The sequence below is a fragment of the Lissotriton helveticus genome, chromosome 12, assembly GCF_964261635.1.
Source record: "Lissotriton helveticus chromosome 12, aLisHel1.1, whole genome shotgun sequence".
Classification (NCBI taxonomy): Eukaryota; Metazoa; Chordata; class Amphibia; order Caudata; family Salamandridae; genus Lissotriton; species Lissotriton helveticus.
In genome coordinates this window covers 235,997,445-236,018,908 of record NC_136073.1, presented here as the reverse complement: position 1 = coordinate 236,018,908, position 21,464 = coordinate 235,997,445, and the positions used below count along the sequence as shown (strand labels likewise).

Here is a 21,464-nt window from a genome sequence, read left to right as displayed (position 1 = left end):
AAATGGCGCGGGCGCTTTGTTTTGTGTGTGTGTCTCCTGCAGCATTAAGCAGCTCATTAAGGCTCGGCCTGCACACCTGTTCTGCAGGAAGTGACACAGATCCCCCTCCGCGGTTTCCAGGTAACCGGCTCCTGTTGGCATGGCGGCTGTGGTCCCCTCGGGGTGGGGAGATGAGGACAGTGATGCTCACATGTGGTGCACCCATGGCTAAAGGGAGGCTACTATACTGGTTACAGGCCCTCCCTGGAAGAGGCGCACACATTTCGTACTCTGGAGAGCTGCTGGGCGCCAAGGGAGACCTCGCCACCCAAAGGAGAGCGGAGTTTGGAGCAGGCGCCGTTTCTGGGGTGAGATTTGACTGTTTGTATGTCACATTTTAGTGTACTTGCACATTATTTCGCCAATGGAAGTGCACCTGAAGCACCAGACTGTTACGACTGCTCTGTGGGTTGGGTGCAAGCTGCATACATTATTCTAATATATCCTTTATATAGCACTTCAGTCTTCACTTCTGCCGCTTTTAAGAACTTAAACGACCGATTTTACTATTGCTCCGTTTAATGTGATCAACTTACCGACCTCGGAAGGATGGAAAGTCGAGTCGGCCATGCTGTAGTAGAACTTGTGATGTGATGCTCCCTGCATGTTTCAGGGGCCAGTGTTCAGCTCGCTGAGCCATTTTATCCATTGGAGTCTATGTGTATCCTGCATGCCCCTTGCTCGATTCCAGGTGAGGCCTACTTTAAAATGGCGAAACAGGAGTGGGTGTGCAGGGCAGCTATGCAGATGTCCAGAAAAGTCTCAGAGAGGAACACTTCTTTAGGGTCTGCTATCTGGAATGCAAAGTGCCCGTTTTGATACGACTTTAAGGAGGACAAAGATGAGAGGAGAGGTGTCAATTACATTATCTCATTCCAATTAGGGTTTTAAAAATTGGAATTTCAGTGCTTCATTTAAGCTGGTGTCTTCTGGTACTCGGCACCGGCTTTAGAAACAGTCCATCACCTGGTGGCGCAGTCTGTTTAATTTCGAGGTGAGCACAACTGTCTTTATTATGTCAAATCGCATTGGAAATTAATAATACCAGCCTCTCACACTATTATTATAGCTTTGTGTAGCCTGAAATAATCTGAATTGTCATACTTGTGCGTTGGTTAGGTGTTAAGTTGATGCTGTCATTGGCAGTTCGGGCTGGACTGTTCCCATTGGGCACAGTGTCAAGACTGATTTGCATATGGCTGGGTTCAAACTGGAATGGCATGGTGAGCAAAAAAACGATGGATTTAGGCCCAGATCCCTGTACTGGGTGAATGTATAACATTGTTCGGCATTCTGTCCATCAACTGTTGTTTTTGCATTTGTCATTGGCAGCTCAGGCAGGGGCAAAACGTGGTACAGGCTGCAGAAGCCTTCCGAAAAGGGCCCTGGTACATAATTCTTTACAAATTCGGCACTTGAATTAGTTATTAAAATCTATTGACCCGACCCTTCAACCGGAAGTGCTTCACATGCGTTCAAAAGGTTACACAAGAAATAGTGTACAGTTTGAGAGGATGCTTTGATCATATAGTGAGGTGTCATTATGATTGTTGGCAGCATTCAAACCTAACAGTGCCACACTCCAGCGGGGATCACAGGACTTAGAGAGTTTTCCATATAATATATGTAACTGTGCATGGTGAGCTTTCCACGTGCACAATTAATTCTTCTGTACGCAGTAACCTCGTCCCTGTGCCCCGCCACCTCTTTTTATGCCTGAGCAATTTACAGTATTAACATGAGAGTCAGTGACAAACATATAGCTGAAGACATTGGACAGAAAGCACTAGAGAGATCGAAATGCTGCAGTTCTGAGTCTTTCGAGCAAACAATAAACCCCTTCCATGGTTTCTTTTTTCTGATGCATGCCTTCTTCCTGCAGCATAAGAACCGCTCCCTCATATTTCAGAATATGCATCAAGGCTGCCCTTGTTGTCTGTCCTGCCGGAGCGTGGCAGAGAAGGACGCCTGTCTGCTAGCAGCAAGGGTCGTCAATGCTAAATTAATTCACACAGGGCGTCAACGTTGAAAAACAGCTACTGCAAAGCCTCAACTTTTGCTGACTTGTTGATAAGCTTTGGCAAGGGTTTTTTTGGGAGGGCAGATTTTCTTTTTCTCCAGAGACTCTAACCTAATGCCCACCCCCCTGCTACCCCCTACTGATTTTGCTATACATCTCATCTGACTGCCTCTGCCTGTCTTTCCCCTCACGAGTCGTGAGGCAGGAAAAAAGGTCTTTTTGAGTTTCTTCTGAATTGGATGTATGACGGTACACGCGTACCGTTACAACGCGTACCATTACGACGCAGGTTTTACTGCGCAAGTCATTGCAACGACTTGCGTTAAGGGGCGCTGGATAGTGAATAGTTTAATTTACTATTCCTAACTCCAGTCCCCGTGGATAGTAGGGAAGGTGTTGGATAGTAAATCCCTTGTATATGTTTATGTACATAATATATATGAATAATGGAGTCAAACCTAGACGCAAGGCAGCAGATGTTGGAATCTGAGAGAAGAGGTTTGAAAGAGAGAAATTAGCACAAGTTGATACAGAAGAGAACTGGCGGGTTGCAGGGTAAAGGACAGAGTTGGGCTGCAGACTTTCACACTAATAAAGCAGGCAGAGCAGTGCAGGGAACAAGGGAGAGCTGCAGTCCCATAGATGAATGTTGGCAGGAGATGGAAGTCTAGTGATAAGGCAGTCACTAGGTGTCAAGCTGTAAGAGTGTTTGAAGCCCAGCCGTAGGTCCGAAGCCCTAATAAATATGTGTGGGCATTAATCATTCTTAATAATGGACCATGGGCAGGGCTAAAGCTTGCAAAAACTGCCTGTGTGCAGCAACAACACACTGTTAAGACTGTTGAGACATCTGATGCCCAATCACAAATTGTGACTGTGGCTGCCACCCTAACCGCTAATTGTAGTAGGTAGCTATTTGCAATCCGGTCCCCAATCTGCTTTTATAGCGTGTTTCTACAAAAACACAATAAATACTGGCTTAATTGCATACAATATTTAATAAATGGTGTGCATCAGATGTGCTCTGGTTCAGCACATCCATAAGACGAGATGCAGCCTTTGGGCGCCACCTAGAGGCACTGCCAAATTACTGCAAAAGGCTTGGAGATCTGCCTCTATTCCATCTACGGGAAGCTCTCCCAAAATTCTATTTTGCCATGAGCGCTGAAATTCCTTGCTCATTTCCGGGCTGTGCTTTTGGTTTTTCAGGGACTTTTAGGCTCCTACTATGGAGTCATCAGTTTCCAAGCTATTGCCCTATGTTTAATTAAGGTGGGGACATCTCCTGATGTTCTTTAGTCTGTGTTTTTTCCCTGGTTGGATGTTCCCTTAGAATTGGTTTTCTCAGGGTCCCTCTTCTGTTTATCTAGTCATCAGTTTCCAACCCTGATTAACCTTCCACCTTCCATCATAAAAGCAGGGGCCAGAACACCGAATCCGGACCCCGCCAAAGCTTGCTGATCCCTTGTGGAGTATGGGTTTAAGGTGATTACAGATTTTAGGCCATGATCCCATCAAGGGATCTACAGGGGAGCAACCGTCATCTAGAAGCGGCCCTGCTGACCTGGAGGCCTAAAATCTTGTCCTGACTTCGCCGCTTTAGAGAAAATCATGAGATTCTGGACTAACGACCTATTCTCCCTTTTGTTTAATTTATTTTTTAACTGCAACTTTGTGAAATGTGAATGTTTCATTCAAAGGTATAGATCCACACTCAATGCATATATCAATGTATCATCTCATAAGCTCTTTCATTAATTGAGCCCACCACTGCTGCCCAGACAGGCTCATGCTACGTGAATACACAAATAGATAGATCATAATTTATAAAGGCATTCTTTTTGCAACTGCTGATGCAAACTTGCTTTTGATTGGATGTTGGTGGTGGCCCTATTCTTTAAGGTAGTCGTACTCAGCTAGTAAGCATCGGTCTCAAAAAAGGACATTGTCCTGAAGAGGAATACAGAATATGGACAATGAAATTATAGGTATAGGTGAAAAGAGAGAGCGAAGAAAGAAGAGAGATGAAAGAAGAGAGTGAGAGTGTGTGTGTGTGTGTGTGTGTGTGTATTTTTATGTATTTATTTTTTTCTACTATTGGTGAGTGAGGGGAAGGGCCATGACACAGGAAAGGCAAAGACTCGACTGTGTAAGGACCCCTTCCCCACCTCAACCACAGTAATAAATAGTGTACCATATTTTGTTCATCTGCACATTTGCTTTATGCAATGTCTTTTTTCATGTGTATTGTTTAACAAAAAAAGGTACTTTACAAAAACCAAGATGCATGATGTTAAATTTGTGCAAGAAGATAAAATCGCTTTGTAGAGGCCTCGTGACTATTCAGAGGGTTGTTTCCATGAGGAAAGTAACTGTAATATGCAGTCTGTGAGGCAGTAAACAATGATTGTCTCATGTAAATTTAATGCTACTGTGGTAATAAACTTGATATAATTTGTCTTATGCACTGTAGTAATGAATGTGTGACCTTGCATTTATTAGTAAAACTGCTCCAAGTAAAATAAGCTATTGGGACACATTTATTTTCACTGCCATAAGCTTAAAAACATAGGAGTCTTCTGAAAGGCTCTTCCCTTTAAGGAACTAACAACATCATCTTAAATTTGGCATGGCTCTGATAACCTGATTGTTGTATAATAATAACACACATTTTATATAGTGCTTTGTAACACATTTCTGTCTGTTGTAAGCCAAGTACATGACAGCTGCTACTATTACACAATGAAATGGCACAGACTGTACTAATATCTGAAAATAAAAGGCTTAGTCTGCCTAGCCAAGATTTGAACTTGTGACCTCCTGATCCCTGCAGATGGCAGCAGGGAGTCTAACTCGCTGCACAATTCATCAACTCCAGGTTTTCCTCCTCGGATTCCAGTGCTTGTTCTCCTTTTTTATCACATTATAATTTCAGGACTACAAGTACCAGAATGCAAAGGAAAAACTATTATGTATGCATGTACTTATATCGCATTTCTATAGTGTGAACCTAGCCATAAGGCATCAGAGTGCTGTACATGGTCAAATGCAAGCAGAAAGTAAATAGGATTGGAAGCTCGGTTGTGGACGGGTAATGCATCTGATGTAGGGTTCTTTCAAGAGAAGCATCTTCCACTGTTTCCTAAATTGGATCAGCATTGGGGCAGCCATGATGGATAGGGGATGCGGTTCCAGATCCTGGGTGCATAGATGGAAGAGGCCTGCCGCCTTGTTTTTCTTTTTAACACTGATTCTGCCCTCTGATGGTGTCCTGGCTGCGGGGGTGCCGACAACCACCAGAGATGGTGAGCGTGTCTGCAAGAAATGCAGGGCTGCTGGTCGTGATGGTTTTATAAACGATGCAGCTGGTTTTGAAGATGGCGCAGTCTGGCAAGGGGAGCTGATGGAGTTTCGTCAGGATAGGGGTGGCGTGATCATATTTCATCAGGCCCTGGATGAGATGTGCTGCAGTGTGTAGGTTGCCCTTAAGGGATGTCAGTGTGGACTCTGGTAGCCCATAGGGCAGGACATTACCACCAACCAGATGGGAGAGTACAAGAGCTTGAACAGTCATTCTCAAGTCACTTCCTGGAGGAAACAGTTTGACTGCTCCTGGGTAGGAGATGGTCGAATGGTTCCTGTTTTTCTCGTCTCACTAGAGTTTCATCACAGCCTGGGGCGGAGCTTCCTTGGGAGCAGCAGGTGCAGTGCACCGGGCCCAGAGTCCAACCTTTATCATTGCTGAATTTTACAATGCAAACAGCAGCTAAGGGACCCCAGTTCCTTCCTTGCACTAGGGCCCATGACACATTGGCTACACTACTGATCTCTGGTTTTAGGTCTCGCCTAAGCAGCGCTTGCGCTGTCTCTTCGAGACATGCTGTATTCAGGATATGGGCATAAAGCTCTGCCCACTTTCCACTCATCTTTTTAATTAGCTCCTGTCCCTGTCCTTTGTAAATGGTGGCTTTTTTGTTGGTCAATAGTCTTAGTTGTCCCTCCTAAGTTCCGCCTAATCTCTTCTTATGACCTCCATGAGGACACCGCCTGTAACCATGTGTTCTTACTCCCTAGGTTTTAATTACAGCCTCAAGGCACTATTTTCTTAAATGGCTTCAGGTAGGACACACACTTGGTTCTAAGCTAGGCGGGCAGTGGTTACTTCACTCACTATAACATGTCACATTTATATGAAACTGTCTATAAATTTTCCTTCATCAGCCCCACACAGAGTACAACCTAATCCAAAATTAATGTAATAATTATTTTGTCAGATTTCAAAGTTACTAATTGTATATATGCACAGATCTGAATGTACTCGTAGCACTGTCCTGCATGCAGTGCATTATGGGTAGGGTGGGTTTACCATATCTTCTGCATTGTGCAATACCATATGTGACCAAAAGAGGTCCCCTTTTGGCAGCATATGGTACTGCACCCTGCAACATGGCTGGGTAAAAAACATTGCCATTTATAATGGCAATAACTCAAACTTTTTAGACATGCAGTGCTGGTGCCTTGCTCGCTAGGGACCTCTAGAAGCAGCTTGCGGTACTGTACCTAGACATACAGTGCTGGGGCCTTGCTCACTAGGCACCTCTAGGAGCAGATTGCGGTACTGCACCTAGACATGCAGTGCTGGGGCCTTGCTCACTAGGGACCTCGAGCAGCAGCTTGCGGTACTGCACCTAGACATGCAGTGCTGGTGCCTAGCTCACTAAGGACCTCTAGGAGCAGCTTGCGGTACTGCACGGAGACATACAATGCTGGTTCCTGGCTCACTTCGCAAGCATTTGCAATGCACTAGGTCTCGCATTACTAAAAGTATGAGCTACTGGTGTTGCATTATTATTTGCAACGCCAATACTGCAAACTATCAGTAATGTGAGACCTATTGCATTGCAAATGCTTCTTTAACTCTGGGGCATGTACATGGGGTGAGCACATGAACAGTGTGTGTGGGACGTGATGTGCTTGGTGAGCCAGGGAGACAGTCTGAGGAGCTGGGGCCATGTGGTGTGGTGAGCTGCAGACACATGGGCTGGGCAGATGGAGCGAGGGGCTCGGAGACAGTGTGAGAAGCTCGGCTAATCTGTACCCAGGATGCGAGGACCTAGTAGTACCTGGACAAGGATTATGAGGAGCTCTGGGGCGGTCAGAAAGTATGACGCACATGGGCCCTATGGAGAAACAGTATGAGGAGCACGCGGGACTTTGACAGCAAGTCAGGAACCTCTTGTTTAAGGTCATGTAGTGTGAGGAGCGCAGAAATGGCTGCGTGACGATCTTGGTGCCCACAGGCAGACAGCGTGAGGAATCCAGTCCCCTAGACAGTGTGAGGAGTTTGCGGTACCCAGACTATGCAAGAAGTTCAGGGACCCTATACCGCGTGAGGAGTTCAGGTACCTAGATAGCATTAGGAGTCCGGGGCCCCTAGACAGACCGCGTGAAGAGTCCGGGCCCCTAGAAAGACCGCATGAGGAGTTTGGACTCCCTAGACAGAATGGGGATTCCAGGGCCCCTAGACAGTGTGAGGAGTCCAGGCCCAGAAACAGACCGCGTGAGGAGTTCAGGGCCCCTGAGAGACCGTGTGAGAAGTCTGGGGCCCCTAGACATCGTGATGAGTCTGGGCCCCTAGACAGAATGTGTGAGGAGTCTGGGGCCCCTAAACAGACATTGTGAGGAGTCCAGAGCCCCTAGACCGTGCGAGGAGTCCAGGGCCCCTAGACCGTGTGAGGAGTCCAGGGCCCCTAGACCGTGTGAGGAGTCCAGGGCCCCTAGACAGACCGTGTGAGGAGTTTGGGGACCCTAGGAGAGCTTGAGGAGTCTGGGGCGCCTACACAGACCCCATAAGGAGGTTGGTATCCCTAGACACTCGGCAAAGAATACGATGAGCTTCAGGCCTTTGGGCGGCATGTCAAGGCACTGCGGCCTTCTATGCAGCTAGCAGAGGAGCAGTCAATGCACGGAAGACTTTAGCCACTAAACACCCATGTTTGATCCCTCACGATTATTAAAGCCCAAGCGCCTTGAAGCGATTCTGCTCACAGTGTGCGCTGAATGAGAAATAAACTGTTACCTGCCGGACATACACTTTCCACGCCGTATATCTCGCGCACTCGTTTGTAATCGCGGTAGATATTAATTAATAACCACCAGGCGCGCAACACCCATTGGAATCAAAGGGCTTCAAACCTCCCCCCCCCCCCTTCGTGTGTGGCAGCCCGGGCACAGACAACTCCCGGGCACACACTCAGCCTCACCCGAGCACTTCACAGGTCTTTAAAAGACCATGTGCATGTTAAAGAGGCTTTGTTGATGTTTCACCCCTTCTATGAGCCCCTGCAGCGCCACTCTTCCTACTGCTTAAAGTTTCAGTCCCCCCCCAAAAAAAATTCTTAGCCCCCCCAAAAAAAACGTGGCTCTAGTTGCGCCTCTGATAACCACAGTGGCGAGTAACCCTTCGCCACAAAGCCCCGGACTGTAAGTGCTGGTGGCCGGTCCATCCTGGGAGCCAGCTGGGAGATCCCGCGGGATTTGAGCTAAAACCCCTTTAATCAGGATTGTGGGGGCTTGAGAGGGTGGGGGAAGCCTGGTGGTGAATTAGGTCAAACGTTGCCCCGGATTACCCAGAGGCGACAGGTGTCCGGTGGCCAGCCTGACAGGGTGACCAGCTGTCTCCCTGCGCTCCCAGCAGAGGGTTTTTAAGGACCGCTGTGAACTTGTGGTGTGTGGCCTGCGGCCCCCTCCGCCTCGCGGTGGCTGCCAGGAGAGTGATTGACAGCCAGGAAAAGGGCCATTGTTGACAGCTGAAAGGGCTGTGAATGGACACAAGGCGTAGCATACCAATAGGGCAATCCGGCCTCTGGCTCTTAAAGCTGGTGGGGCAGGGGAAGTGTCAGTCAGTGCCTGACTTTCCCCAGCCCAGGCATGGACGGAAAGCTCCTTGTTTCATACAGGTCCCCTCTCCCATATAAGCAGGACCACTGGAATTATGTGGCATGGGAAGACTAAATGATGCAGCAGGGTTTACTAAATTATGTGGCAAGAAAATGCACATGTCGTGATGGGATCAGTTCATTATATGGCCATTTATACACGCTAAAACTGTCTGGACAAATGTTTCACCTTGTTTGTACTAGTTTAACATTCAAACACAGGAATATATGCAACAAGCGTTGCTGCATTTTTACTAACTTTTGATCTGTATGAGCTAGAAACATTTTTTTTAAAAAAATCTGCAGATTATGCAGAAAGTCAGATTATGTGGCTAATGCGGCAAATCCATAAGTATGCGAAAAACGCAGCAGCCGCAGACTTGCATCATTTCAGTGACCCTCATATAAGAAACTAACTATCCCCCTGCCAAACCATATTTTAATAAACACCAACTAGACTGGAAGTCTAGATTTTCCACTTCGAATCTCGTCAAAAATGCTGCTATTTTTTTTTCTGTCTTGGTTTGAAGTTCTCTGTTCTTTTCTTCCATTTTAGCGTTTTTTTTCTCTCAAAAATGTCTGTAGTTAGCCTATTCATCTGTAGTTTCACAGTGTAGTAATTTCATGCTTTGCTTTGCTGCGGGCACGCTGAGCGGTGATTTCACCCTATGGCTGTAAATGCCTAGTTATTTATATACCCTCTCATTCCAAGGTTCAGCCCCTGCCCGAGCTCGGCCTCTTTCCGCAGAAAAGGAACCGATGCCCCGCGAGGGGAAGTAGCTACAAGGCAGCTGCTCTGAATGCCCTCCCAGGCTCCCCGACGTTTCTCTGCGTCACCAGGCTTTGGAATAAGGTGAAACTTTGCCCAGACAGTATTAATATATTAAAATGATAAAAAACAATGCTGCACAAAGCATGCCACGTGACACCATTCACTGTTCCCTTTTTCTTGCCATATAATGTAGTGAACCTAGAAAATTAGGTCAGCCAGCATTGCAGTGCTCGGTTTTCCTTTTATAAATACATTATGTTTTCAATTGATGTGTTATCAACCCAATGAACTGATGGGAACTAGGACTACAGCTCCCAGAATGCCTCAGGTGATAAACGAAAACCCTGGACAGGAGTACTAGGTTCTTGGTGAAAAGGGATCACCTGGTAACCTAAACTTTATCCCTCACTCAAATTCCAAACAATTTTCCGGAGGTTGAAAAACTAAAGACCACACTTCCGGGAAAGAAATTAAACTCAGGCTGTCCCTCGTTCCTGCTCTCCATTGAGGACCACGCCCCCCCAGTTGGGTCAGTGCACAGTTGGCCAATCAGACCATTTTCACCCCTCATCAGCCTGCCTACACCACTCATTGGTCAATCATTTATCACCGACAGTGCTGAGTGGATAGATTGCAAGATCCAACCCTGCAAGGTTTAGGAGACTGAGTTCCAGCCGAACCATTGACCCCAAACTCTGGACACCCTCTCAGCAGCACAGATACCTCTGGTCCTACCCGGAAGGCAAAACACACAAGGTGATGGACGGAATGTTGCACATTGGCAAAACATTCACCCCAGCCACAGATCTGGGTTTAACCCATCATTATTTTGCTCACCACGCCACTCCAGTTCAGACATGGCCATATGCAAATAAGTCTTGACCCTGTGCCTCATGGGAACAGTCCAGCCCGAACTGCCAAGCCATGTCTTCCCTGGACCGGAATCAAGCATCCTAGGACCGGTTTCTGGCTATCAGCCTCATCAGCCAGGATAGCTTGACCCCAGGGGTGTAGTGAGCACGGGACCCAAGTCTGGGCTTACCCTTCCCACATAGGGCGAATAGCAAAACACACAAGGGGATGGGCGGAATGTTGCACATTGGCAAAACGTTCACCCCCAGTCACAGATCTGGGTTTAATCCATCGTTATTTTGCTCACCACGCCTCTCCAGTTCAGACATGGCCATATGCAAATCAGTCTTGACCCTGTGCCTCATGGAAACAGTCGAGCCCGAACAGCCAAGCCACGTCTTCCCTGGCCCGGAATCAAGCATCCTAGGACCGGTTTCTGGCTATCAGCCGTCATCAGCCAGGATAGCTTGACTCCAGTGGCGTAGTGAGCACGAGACGCACGTCTGGGCATACCCTTCTCACATAGGGCGAACAGCAAAACACACAAGGTGATGGACGGAATGTTGCACATTGGCGAAACATTCCCCCCCCAGTCAAAGATCTGTGTTTAATTATCATTATATGTGGAAAGGGTATGCCCAGACGTGGGTCCCGTGCTCACTATACCACTGGAGTCAAGCTATTCTGGCTGATGACGGCTGATAGCCAGAAACCGGTCCTAGGATGCTTGATTCCGGTCCAGGGAAGACATGGCTTGGCAGTTCGGCCGAACTGTTCCCATGAGGCACAGGTCAAGACTGATTTGCATATGGCCATGTCTGAACTGGGGTGGCCTGGTGAGCAAAATAACGATGGATTAAACCCAGATCTTTGACTGGGGGTGAATGTTTTGCCAATGTGCAACATTCCGTCCATCACCTTGTGTGTTTTCCTACCCGGAAGGCAACCAGATCTGTGTTAACAAATATCTAATTCATCTACAATCAAACAATGTGATCGAAAGCATATGGAAATTCCAGCAAAGTTAAGCACAAGATCAACTCTGACTAAAGCCATGACTCATTTTCAAAGTGTTTTTGGTTTTCTCTCCGAAGATTGGCTGTATTGTACGTTGGAATGCATAGATCGATGCAAAACATCGCCATCTAGTGCTCACTGGAGTAATTGTTCAGCTGCAAACTTCACAGACACCTTAACTTATTTACATGTTTTCCTTCCAGGGACTTTGTAAGGCATTTGTAGCTCCCTGGTTTGGGATTTTTTGTTCTCTTTTACCAAGCATTCTAAATGTGTGTGTAACTCAAACCGGCCTAAATTAGTACAGTTCATCATTGTTCCGGGTTGGGGGGTTTTCACCCTCGGCCCTGCCCTGTCATCCAGGTGTTTGGTGAACACTGGCTGCTGATAGGCCAGAGCTGTGTGGCCACGGAACTTACTGCCTGGGCGTCTCAAGAAGAAGACAACTTTCCATCAGGAGGAAAGAAACAAATATTAACTTTCTCTGATGTGACGGGTTTTGTTTAGTGCAACACTCAATATTTCCCTGGCCTCCTAGCACTTTAATTGCCAGAGCAGGCGGCTCTCGGGGGTCAGAGGTCAACCGGTTAAGAGTCCCCGAGGAGGTGGGCGGTGAATGTCTTCCGACAAGTAGGGGCTTATTCTTTTAACATGGAGATTGGGACAATTGCTGCAAACAAAAAAAAAACTGAAACCAAGCAGAGACAGGTGAGCGTGAGCCGTGCGCGTGAAGGGCGAGCCACGCCCAGCGCCCCGGGGCGAGGTGCCCACACTCGCCGAGTTTACATACCGCTCCAGGGCGACAGATCTACTTCATTCCCCCGTGCACTCCCGCCGCTGGCGGGGCACTAGGCCGCCCAACGTCCCTGGCATCTTAAGTGGCAGTAGTTGCGAGAAGCAGCCTGGATTCCCCAGGAGCTGGCACCGTGCCACTCTTCCCAGCACTGGCAGCAGGACCCACCCTGAGATGTGCCCTCCGCTCGGAACCGTGCCAGGAGCGGGGAAAGCAGGGGAGGGACAAGGGAGGAGGGGTAAGCGCAAAGCACGCCTGCCTATTCCCATGCCATCCTTCCCCCGATGCCTGGGTGTAATTAACGGAGTAATTAAAAACAGGATGAGTTAATTGGTATTCATTTACAAGGCAGATGGTTTTAATTGAGGTAGGAAACAATTCACCTGTTTACGTAAACAATAGCGAGGAAAGACTTGGAACGCAGAAAAAAGAGATTTATATTTTTGAAAATGAGTTGAAAGCGTCTGTCGTCGCAGGAAGTTGGCTTGCATATCGACATGGCCCGTGGCAAACACATAACGCTTAGTCAGAAAGGCAGGCAAGGTAGCGCAGGGGTTGAGCACCTGTTGCGGAGAACTGTGATCAGACTCCGCCTTTCATTCTTTGGAGGTGGATGATAAGAGAAGTGCACGTGTAGGTAACAGAAGCATCTTGAACCAGCTGGCTTTGTGTAGTGTGCTAAAAACTGCACCACAATTAATCTAGAACGTTGCAGCAAGCCAAGTGCTAAACTAAGACGATGCAAATCCAGGCGCTGGCCTCCTAGCGCTATAAGAGTCTCATTCGCAGTTCAATGCATTGCGAGCAATCCGGGGTACAGGACCAACATTTTAACAATGTAAAGCCAAGAGTTACACCCCAAGGGGGAAGCTCAGACCCAGAGCGGCTCCACTCTTGATTAGCCACCCCACCTTTAAAGAAAAGAAGGATAAGAAATCACCTCCGATTCAGAAGAGCAGGAAACCGCTGCCTGTCATTTCAAGCGACCCTCAACACACAACAAGCGTTGGCAAAGCCAGTAGGTCACGCCTACTCAAGAGCTATTGGCTAGGCTTTATCAATGTCTTATGGCCATGTCGTGCAGCAGGGCTGACAGCTAGAAAAATAAGTGCTATTACCAGGCCAGACAGCTATCAGGAGTTAATTATGACTACACTTCCAAGTTTCAGCTTTGACAAATACTGATCTACAGAAATCAGTTGGCCCAGATCACTCCTATAGGCTTTGTTTGTCTTCTCTACTTTCTTTGCCTCCCTCTCTCTACTCATCTCTCACACTGGTCATTTCCACCTTTCTCCTCTCTACAGATATAAAATGGTTTTTCGGAAGGTTTTATGGAATCCAAGTGTGCCTCTGTTACAAATGTTAGGGTGGATAACTTACATCACTTACAGCCACGAAAAATACTCTATATGCATGATTTAATTCACTCGCCGTGTTATGTATAATCAGGGCCACTGGAATTATGCGATTGTGCGGCCGTGGCTATTTTCGCATAAATATACATTTGACGCATATTTGCCACTTTCGATACTTCTGAGCTAGAAACAAGGGAGGCAGATTTACAAGCCCCTTGCGCCACTTTTGCGTCACTTTTAACATGGGAAAAGTGACGCAAAAGTGGCGCAAGGGGCTTGTAAATCTGCTCCAAGATCTCCTTTTTTTTCGTTAAAATCTGCAGTTTCTGAATGATGGATTACTTGTCAAATACATAATTATGCGGAAAGCTCGGCGGCCGCAGAGTCGCATAATTCCAGCGGCCCTGGTTATATCTGAGTACATATAAACCCCAGCACGTGGCTCGCCCCCCTGCGGGCGGTTTGTGATCCCAGGCAGGCCTGCCTTTCTGACAGGGCTGCAGCTGCGAAGCTCTCCGAGGAGGGGCGAGCCCCCCCTGAGGCCTGCACACCTGCTCGCCCACAGGTGTCTCCCGTCACAGGCCTGGGCCTGCAGGAGGAAGCAGTGCTGTGGAGTGGAGGGGAGGGGGGGCTGAAGTCACTCTTCCCTGCTCACTCTCAAAAAGGCAGACGTCGCCGTAAGGGCGTCAGCCAAATCCAGCAGCCTGTACGCAAAGAAACATAAACAGTGCGCTCCACGCCCACCCCCGGGCGGCCCTCCTTGGACGCGTCCGGTGCTCTGAGCTGCTGCCTGGGAGCTCCCAAGTGACAGGCGTGGGGGTGGCGGCTCTGTTTACACATGGCAGCTTCTGCCTGGATACAGGAGTTCGTCTCTCGGGGTCTGGTGGCGGCAGTACTCGCGGGAGGAGGGAGGGGGTGGGACAGGTGAGCCCGTCTGGTGCCGCAGGTGCTGTGGTCTGGCGGCGGGCCAGGTGCAGGTGCCTGGGCGCCGCATAGGGGCTCAGGAGAGGGCGTTGAATTCTCAGGCGAGCATGCTGCAGGTGTGCGTGTTGAATCGTTTCAGCTGATTGCTTGTTAACCCCCGCCCCCACCTTCACACACACCTACCTCAACCTCAACGCAGAGGTGTGACCGCAGCAAGTACACAGGGCTGAGAGACCTCAGGGAAACCCTATGGGCCAGTCACAGAGGGCTGAAGTGTATGGGACAAGGTATGTGGGGGCGAGTGAGCCTTTACCGAGGGGGTCTCGGGCTGTGATATTGATGAGCGAGGGTCATTGATGTGCATGTGGGCGGGGTTGGAGGGGATCAAAAATGGGCCAGGCACCCTAAAAAAGTGGCTCACTTTTGCGTATTGCACCTTTTTTGCAAAACACTGTCTTAATGTTTTAAGTATAACGAAAAGAAGGAGGTAGGGTTTTTTTCTCAAAAATTAGGCATGTTTTCCTAACTTTACTGAGATAAAAAAAAAAATGCAAATGTTGCCAGGACTCTTTGTGCACGGATTAGTTCACAATGGTGAACCACACCTGAATTTGTGAGGCCACTTCTGCTCAGGTCCCCTCAATCTGCATACATTGATGGGCCGGCCCAGCTGAGAGACGGGAAAGGACACCTCCGCAGCGTTGGTAAAAAGGACGCTAATTGAGGCCCTTCTGCCTCCGGAAAGGCCGCTCTGGCCCCCACTGGGTCGCTAGAGCACCTGAATAGCACAGACCCCGCCCATATCGGCTACCACACTGCCCAGAAAGGGCCCCACAGCTGGAACTCAGATGGCCGATTCCTCGCCTTACCAATGCGACCCTGCACGTGGGGACGAGTGAGAACGCGTGGGGTTGCTTTGAAGGCTGTGATGGGGCGAGTGACGTAGAAACAAGTGGGAGCCTGTTGGGCCTGTCTGAGGCTGTGAAGGGGGAGCAGAGAGGCGCACAAGAATGTGTGGGGCATGAAAGGGCGAGATTTAGATCGATACCTTATATCTATTGATCCAAACCTCGATCTGGTCGACTGAACCTTTGTTGCCTGTCTAGGAGGAAAACAGTACACCCATCTGCAAGTTAGTTCACCCAATAAAGGACTCTACTCCCAAAGACCACAGACAACTTCTAGCTTTCAAAAGTTTATTGTAAGGAAATGATAAGCTGCAAATACAGACATCTCAGAATGAGATTCACGAGATACACAGGTCCAATTACATACATGTGCTCTCGGAAAGCCCTCAGACGAGCAACAGAAATCACTAACACAAGTTCTAAGAATAATAAAGCTATCAGCATAGACGCATATCTCTCCTTCATTTAGGTTGGAGGAAAACACACAGGTTAGGCGTCCCTACCCTGTTCTAGATGGTATCCCTACTTAACCAAATCCCAACCTAACAAAGGTGTCAGCAGTGAATGACCCCAAGGGAAGTCACCCACTCTAAGTCTCTTGGTGAAAACCTATAGTTCTCCAGTCATGACCCCTCTCTGCCTACCCATCCGCTCTCTAAAGGGTCCTCAGGTATCTGCTCTAACTCCACCCAGGGGTGCTGTCCCTAATACAAAACAGTCAACAACATTTGAGACGCCCCTTGCGAAACGCCTCTCACGTGGTGTAGCTTCAGGCTTTTTCCATGATGCCTTGTATTGGGCCTCAGACGTTAGAGTTGACCTTGCTTCTCAGGCTCTTCTCCGGCCCGCTGATACCCCTTAAACATTCCAGAACCCTCCTCCATGTCTGGGCCGTCTACTGAACAGACCTCTATTCATTCATTTATAATTGGATCCCCCCTTTCCTGTTGCAGACAGATATCTGCCGCCAAGAACCCAACTCTCATAGACTTCTAAAAAGGCTTGCAACATTTCTCAGCCCAGACATGTACGTGTAAATCAATGCTAAAACATTTCAGGCCTACAATATTTCTCATTATGATTATAACATTCAACTTCTTCATTTAATTAAAGCATGTTAATACTCTTATTCTATTATTAAGTAAACATTTCTATAAATCATGGCCTATTTAATGCAATGACCAAACCATTAATATAATCTGCGTCGTGAAAAGAACCACCTTTCCTCTTAGCTCCAGCTCTGGCCCTGAGGCCTACCACGTTCTGCTTTTAACCATATACCATCTTATGTTTTAGCAGCTTCACGACATGGATTCAAAAATAATCACATCTAATAAAATCATATAGTATCACACATTTCTGTATTAGTTCCACTTCTACTTAAATCTCTACATTAGCTATACATTCAGAATATAATTGCAGATACTATTAGCACTCATGGCATTTCTCCTCATGATTTGTGCTTACTACAGGTAAGTGTGATGTACTCATACATTTAAATCAGTTTGCGCTCTCTCAGTTCCCCCCTTTGATGACCTCTCGGGGTCATCACTAACATTTAAACTGCAGTTATTGCTGGCATTCTCTGCGCTTCCAGAGCCCTCAGGCTCCTGTACTGATTATCTTGTATGGCAGCCAATCTCCGCAGCTGTTCTCTTTGGGCCCTTTCTGACCTTCTTGCTCTGTACCATTTGAATACCCTCACCAATCCCCACAATATTATCCCACAGATCAATATTATGATGATAGGCTTTAGAATATACCATACAAAGCTTTTGCCTAAGGTGGAAAACCACCCACCAACTGCACTCATTCCGTGGCCCACCTTTTCCCAAACATTTTCTCTACTCAAGTCTTCGATCTCCTTGTGAATACTAGTTATGTTCCTAATAACTTTCTCAAGGGGCTTCGAATTGTCTGGAATGTAAGTGCAACATTCCTGGACCTTCAAAGCCTTACAGACTCCGCCCTCTTTTGCTAATAGGACATCTAATGCAAGACGATTTTGGAGAACCATAGCTCTTATCGATTGCATCTCTCCTTCTACCAGCATTAAGGACTGAGCAGTGCTGGCAGACAACCTGTCGACAACTGTTGCCAGTCGTCTAATTTTAACATCATTAAGGATTATTCCCAAAAGAGGGAACATAGCTCCAAAGACATCTCCAACCATTTCGGCATCACCTACATCTCTCCTTCCCCTCGATGATGTCTGACCCTCAATGATCACTAAGTCTTGTGCATGATATATTTTGGGGAAGACAATTGCCAGGTAACATGATCCATACCAGTTGTCAGGTAGTCTCACGTAAGCATTTCTTCCACATACAAAATACACATTTGGAATCACTTGCATTCCCTTCAGGAAATCCTTAGTGTAGTACTCTAAATTAAAAGCATGTTCACAGTCAACTTCACCCACGTATACATTTTCATAATACGTTTTGGCTCTGTGAAGACATAACTTTCCTCTCTGCGCTTTATCTAAAGCTATTGGACCACTACTACCCTTTCTCTGGTGTGACTTCTCTTCCTCGGTCCAATCTGTTTTCCCTTGTCCAGATTTTTTCAAAATCTTTTGTCTTCTATAACGATCATCCACCTGCCCTATGAACTTCTTCTCGACTTCTGACACCTTGCATGTCAGGTTATTTCTACGGGCATGTGAAGTATCTAAGGTAATCCAAGGAATGAAGAACTTGGCCAATCTGTCTTCACTCTTCCAGTAGTCCCATTTGTTCATCTGCTTATAATTTGGGACTTCTGGCAACACTGAATCATAATTAGAGAAATAGTATTCAAAACTATCTCTCTCATAAAATATACTAAGCAACAAGCTACATGTAATGCCATATGTCAGAGGGAGGTGATGGTATCTAATACCCTCGTCTACAGATGCCGGCAATTGCATGCAGACATAACAATCCTTAACCTCCATGGCATCCACGTATTCATATAAAAGTTTAGCATAAGCATTTGACCTAAAGTCTCCTTGGGACTCGTCTACGTGTAACCTGCGGGCTTCTGCAGCCAATAACGCTTTCTCTTGAGTGTTTTCCCTTTTCTCACCAGCAACAGTAGGTGTAAGCGTTTCTGCAGAATTCACATCAGTTACCTTTACCTCTTCTTCATGTCCCTTTACATAAGAAATTGTTACCACTAAAGCTATTAATATTATTACTCCTACTATTAGTGTACCTATTATACATTTAGCTCTGCGGTTCGGGGTGCCGGCCTCCATTTCGTCAGACTATATGGTTCTCTCTTATCTTTAGCAAAAAGTTCTTTTCCTCTCGTTCCTTTACAGTCTCTTTTCAATCCTTTTGTCTTTAGAATCCACACAGCTGGAGGCTGACAGCCTTCTTCGCAAAAGTCCTTTAACAGTTCAAAAAGACAACCCTAGCCCTTCTCCATCAACTCAAGGGAAGTTCCCTAAAATTCTCTGCTTCCTGGGCGCTAGGTAATCTTCTTTTTCTGCTTGCTTTATTTACAAAGTTCTTTAACAGTCTACTATCAGATTTGTGGTTGCAGCTTCAATAGCATAGTTCAGTATTTCCAAACGAAGATTGTGCTCTTCATGTGCTGTTATCGTTGTACCAAAGTCGGGGAATTGCAATTCTGTAAGAAACATGTGTTTTAACTTGCTGAGGCGGGGAGGTCTGGGGAGCATGAATGTTAGTGACCCTTCTTGTTCGACACCGGGTACCAACAGTCTTATTTCCACGGTGATAATGGGCTCAGAACTGGACACCACCACCGCTCGGATCCTCCCTGTCTCCGGTTTCACAGACATTTGTCGCCAGATATGTCCACTCAGGTGTGGAGTATCTTCTGTTAGGCACACGCACTCTTCTTGACCTTCTTCGGTCCGGTGCTTCAGCGCCCTGAGCACCTTCTTCGGGGTCTGAGTCTTCTGATATCGGAGGAAGGGTTGCTTCTGGAGTTGACCTCAGGCTAGAGCTCCTTCTTTGCGGCCAATTTGCTTCTCCACGTGCCCTTCTACTCCTTCTTCTTCTTGTCTGTTCTCGCTCTCTCTCAGACCTGTCAGGGTCTGACTCGTACTCCCAGCTACTTTCTCCTTCTGTAGCGTCTTCCGTTTCACTGTTGTACTGACCGTCCTCAGCTTGGTCAGACTCGTTCCCTGCTTCCGCTGGCACCTCTACAGCTTGGCTAGCCCCCTCTATGGCTTCTCGGTCCTCAGCTGGACGTCTATCCGAGAGAGGAGCTGTTTCCAGAGGTGCTGGAACCCTTCGCGTATGTGACGCGTGGATCCAATTGGGCAGGCCTCCCACCTTTACAGCTGTGTTTGTGATCAGGATGACCTGGAAGGGCCCACGCCAACGAATATCCAAGCAGCTTCTTCTCACATGTTTCTTCACCAGGACCCAGTCCCCAGGATACAGGTCATGGCAAGGGCCCTGGCACGCTGGAACCTCGGCAGCCTGTACCTGAAGAGACACAGAACGCATGGCGTCAGACAGCCCCTTACAATAGTCCAGGATCATATCATCTGTGATATTTAACAGTGCAGTAGCTGGGACAGATGGCAGCCTCATTGCTCTCCCCATTAACACCTCATGTGGTGACAACCCTGTTCTTCTGTCTGGGGTACTACGAAGGCTCATGAGGACCAATGGCAGGGCATCAGGCCAACTCAGAGTCGTTGAGGAACAAACTTTAGCTATTCTGGACTTGATCGTGCCATTGATCTGCTCCACAATTCCTGAGGCTTCTGGTCGGTAACTGCAATGTAACTTTTGGTCGATATTTAACGCTACACAGACCATCTTCACAAGCTCGCTGTTAAAATGTGTTCCCCTATCTGATTCCAAAAAGGCCGGCACCCCGAAGCGAGGAATGAGTTCTCTAAGCAGTAACTTGGCCACTGTGAGGGTGTCGCACCTACGTGTAGGGTATGCCTCAACCCATCTGGAGAACACACAAACAACCACCAGGACATAGCGGAGGCGGTTGCACCTTGGCATTTCAATGAAATCTATCTGCATTCGATTGAATGGACCTCCAGACCTTCCTATGTGACTTAGTGCAACTGGTGTTCTTTTCCCTACGTTCAGCTGCTGGCAGGTCACACAACGCTGGCACACTGCTTCTGCTGCTATTCTAAACTTAGGATTGTACCAAGTCTGTCTAAACACTCTCAGCATAGCATCTCTCCCTAAGTGTACAGGACCATGTATGAGCCTAGCCATTGGACTCACCATCTCATTGGGCAACACTGCTCTGCCGTCTGCTGAGACCCAAAAATGGGTCTCACCCATTACACATCCTGCCTTTTCCCATGTTTCTTTTTCAGAATCAGGAGCATTTTCTTGCATGGTTGACAGTTCATCCCAAGTATCAACAGTTTCCAGTATCATGGCTAATTCAGTTCTTACATTTATTCCACCCACTTCCACCTCTGTGAAAGAGTACCCTTGTTCCGCGCAATACCGCGCAACTTCATCTGCATATCTATTGCCTTTCGAAACAAAGTCCTCATTTCTGGTATGTGCGGTGCACTTTACAACTGCGATACTTGCTGGGCATTGCAATGCCTCTAACAACAGGCGCACAAACTCTCCATTGCGAATGGGAGAGCCTGAAGAGGTCATGAACCCTCTTTGAGACCATAACTGCCCGTAATCATGAACTACCCCATACCCATATTGGCTGTCGGTGTATATGGTAACTCGAATTTGATTGCCTGCTAAGCAAGCACGTGTCAGGGCAATAATCTCGGCTACCTGAGCGGAGTGTACTCCTTCCAGGCACCCAGCTTCCACAACTCCTTCAATCGTACAAACAGCATAAGCTGCTCTCAACTGCCCAACTTCGTCTCTTAC

The 21,464-nt window shown here is 47.4% G+C and overlaps 1 protein-coding gene across 3 annotated transcripts in view; it reads left to right on the top strand.

The window, feature by feature from the left end:
- The window catches only part of CBFA2T3 (CBFA2/RUNX1 partner transcriptional co-repressor 3), a 364,941-nt gene that overhangs the window by 251,173 nt on the left and 92,304 nt on the right, over positions 1–21,464 (top strand). Inside the window, exon 1 of one of the 3 annotated variants that reach the window (XM_078670371.1) lies at positions 14,903–15,000. The exons of the other annotated variants lie outside the window; for them this stretch is intronic. Within the exon in view, the coding sequence (XP_078526497.1) occupies positions 14,991–15,000 (10 nt within the window). The 5' untranslated portion in view covers positions 14,903–14,990. Of the gene's footprint in view, positions 1–14,902; positions 15,001–21,464 lie in introns of those variants that run through there. 3 annotated transcript variants of the gene reach the window in all.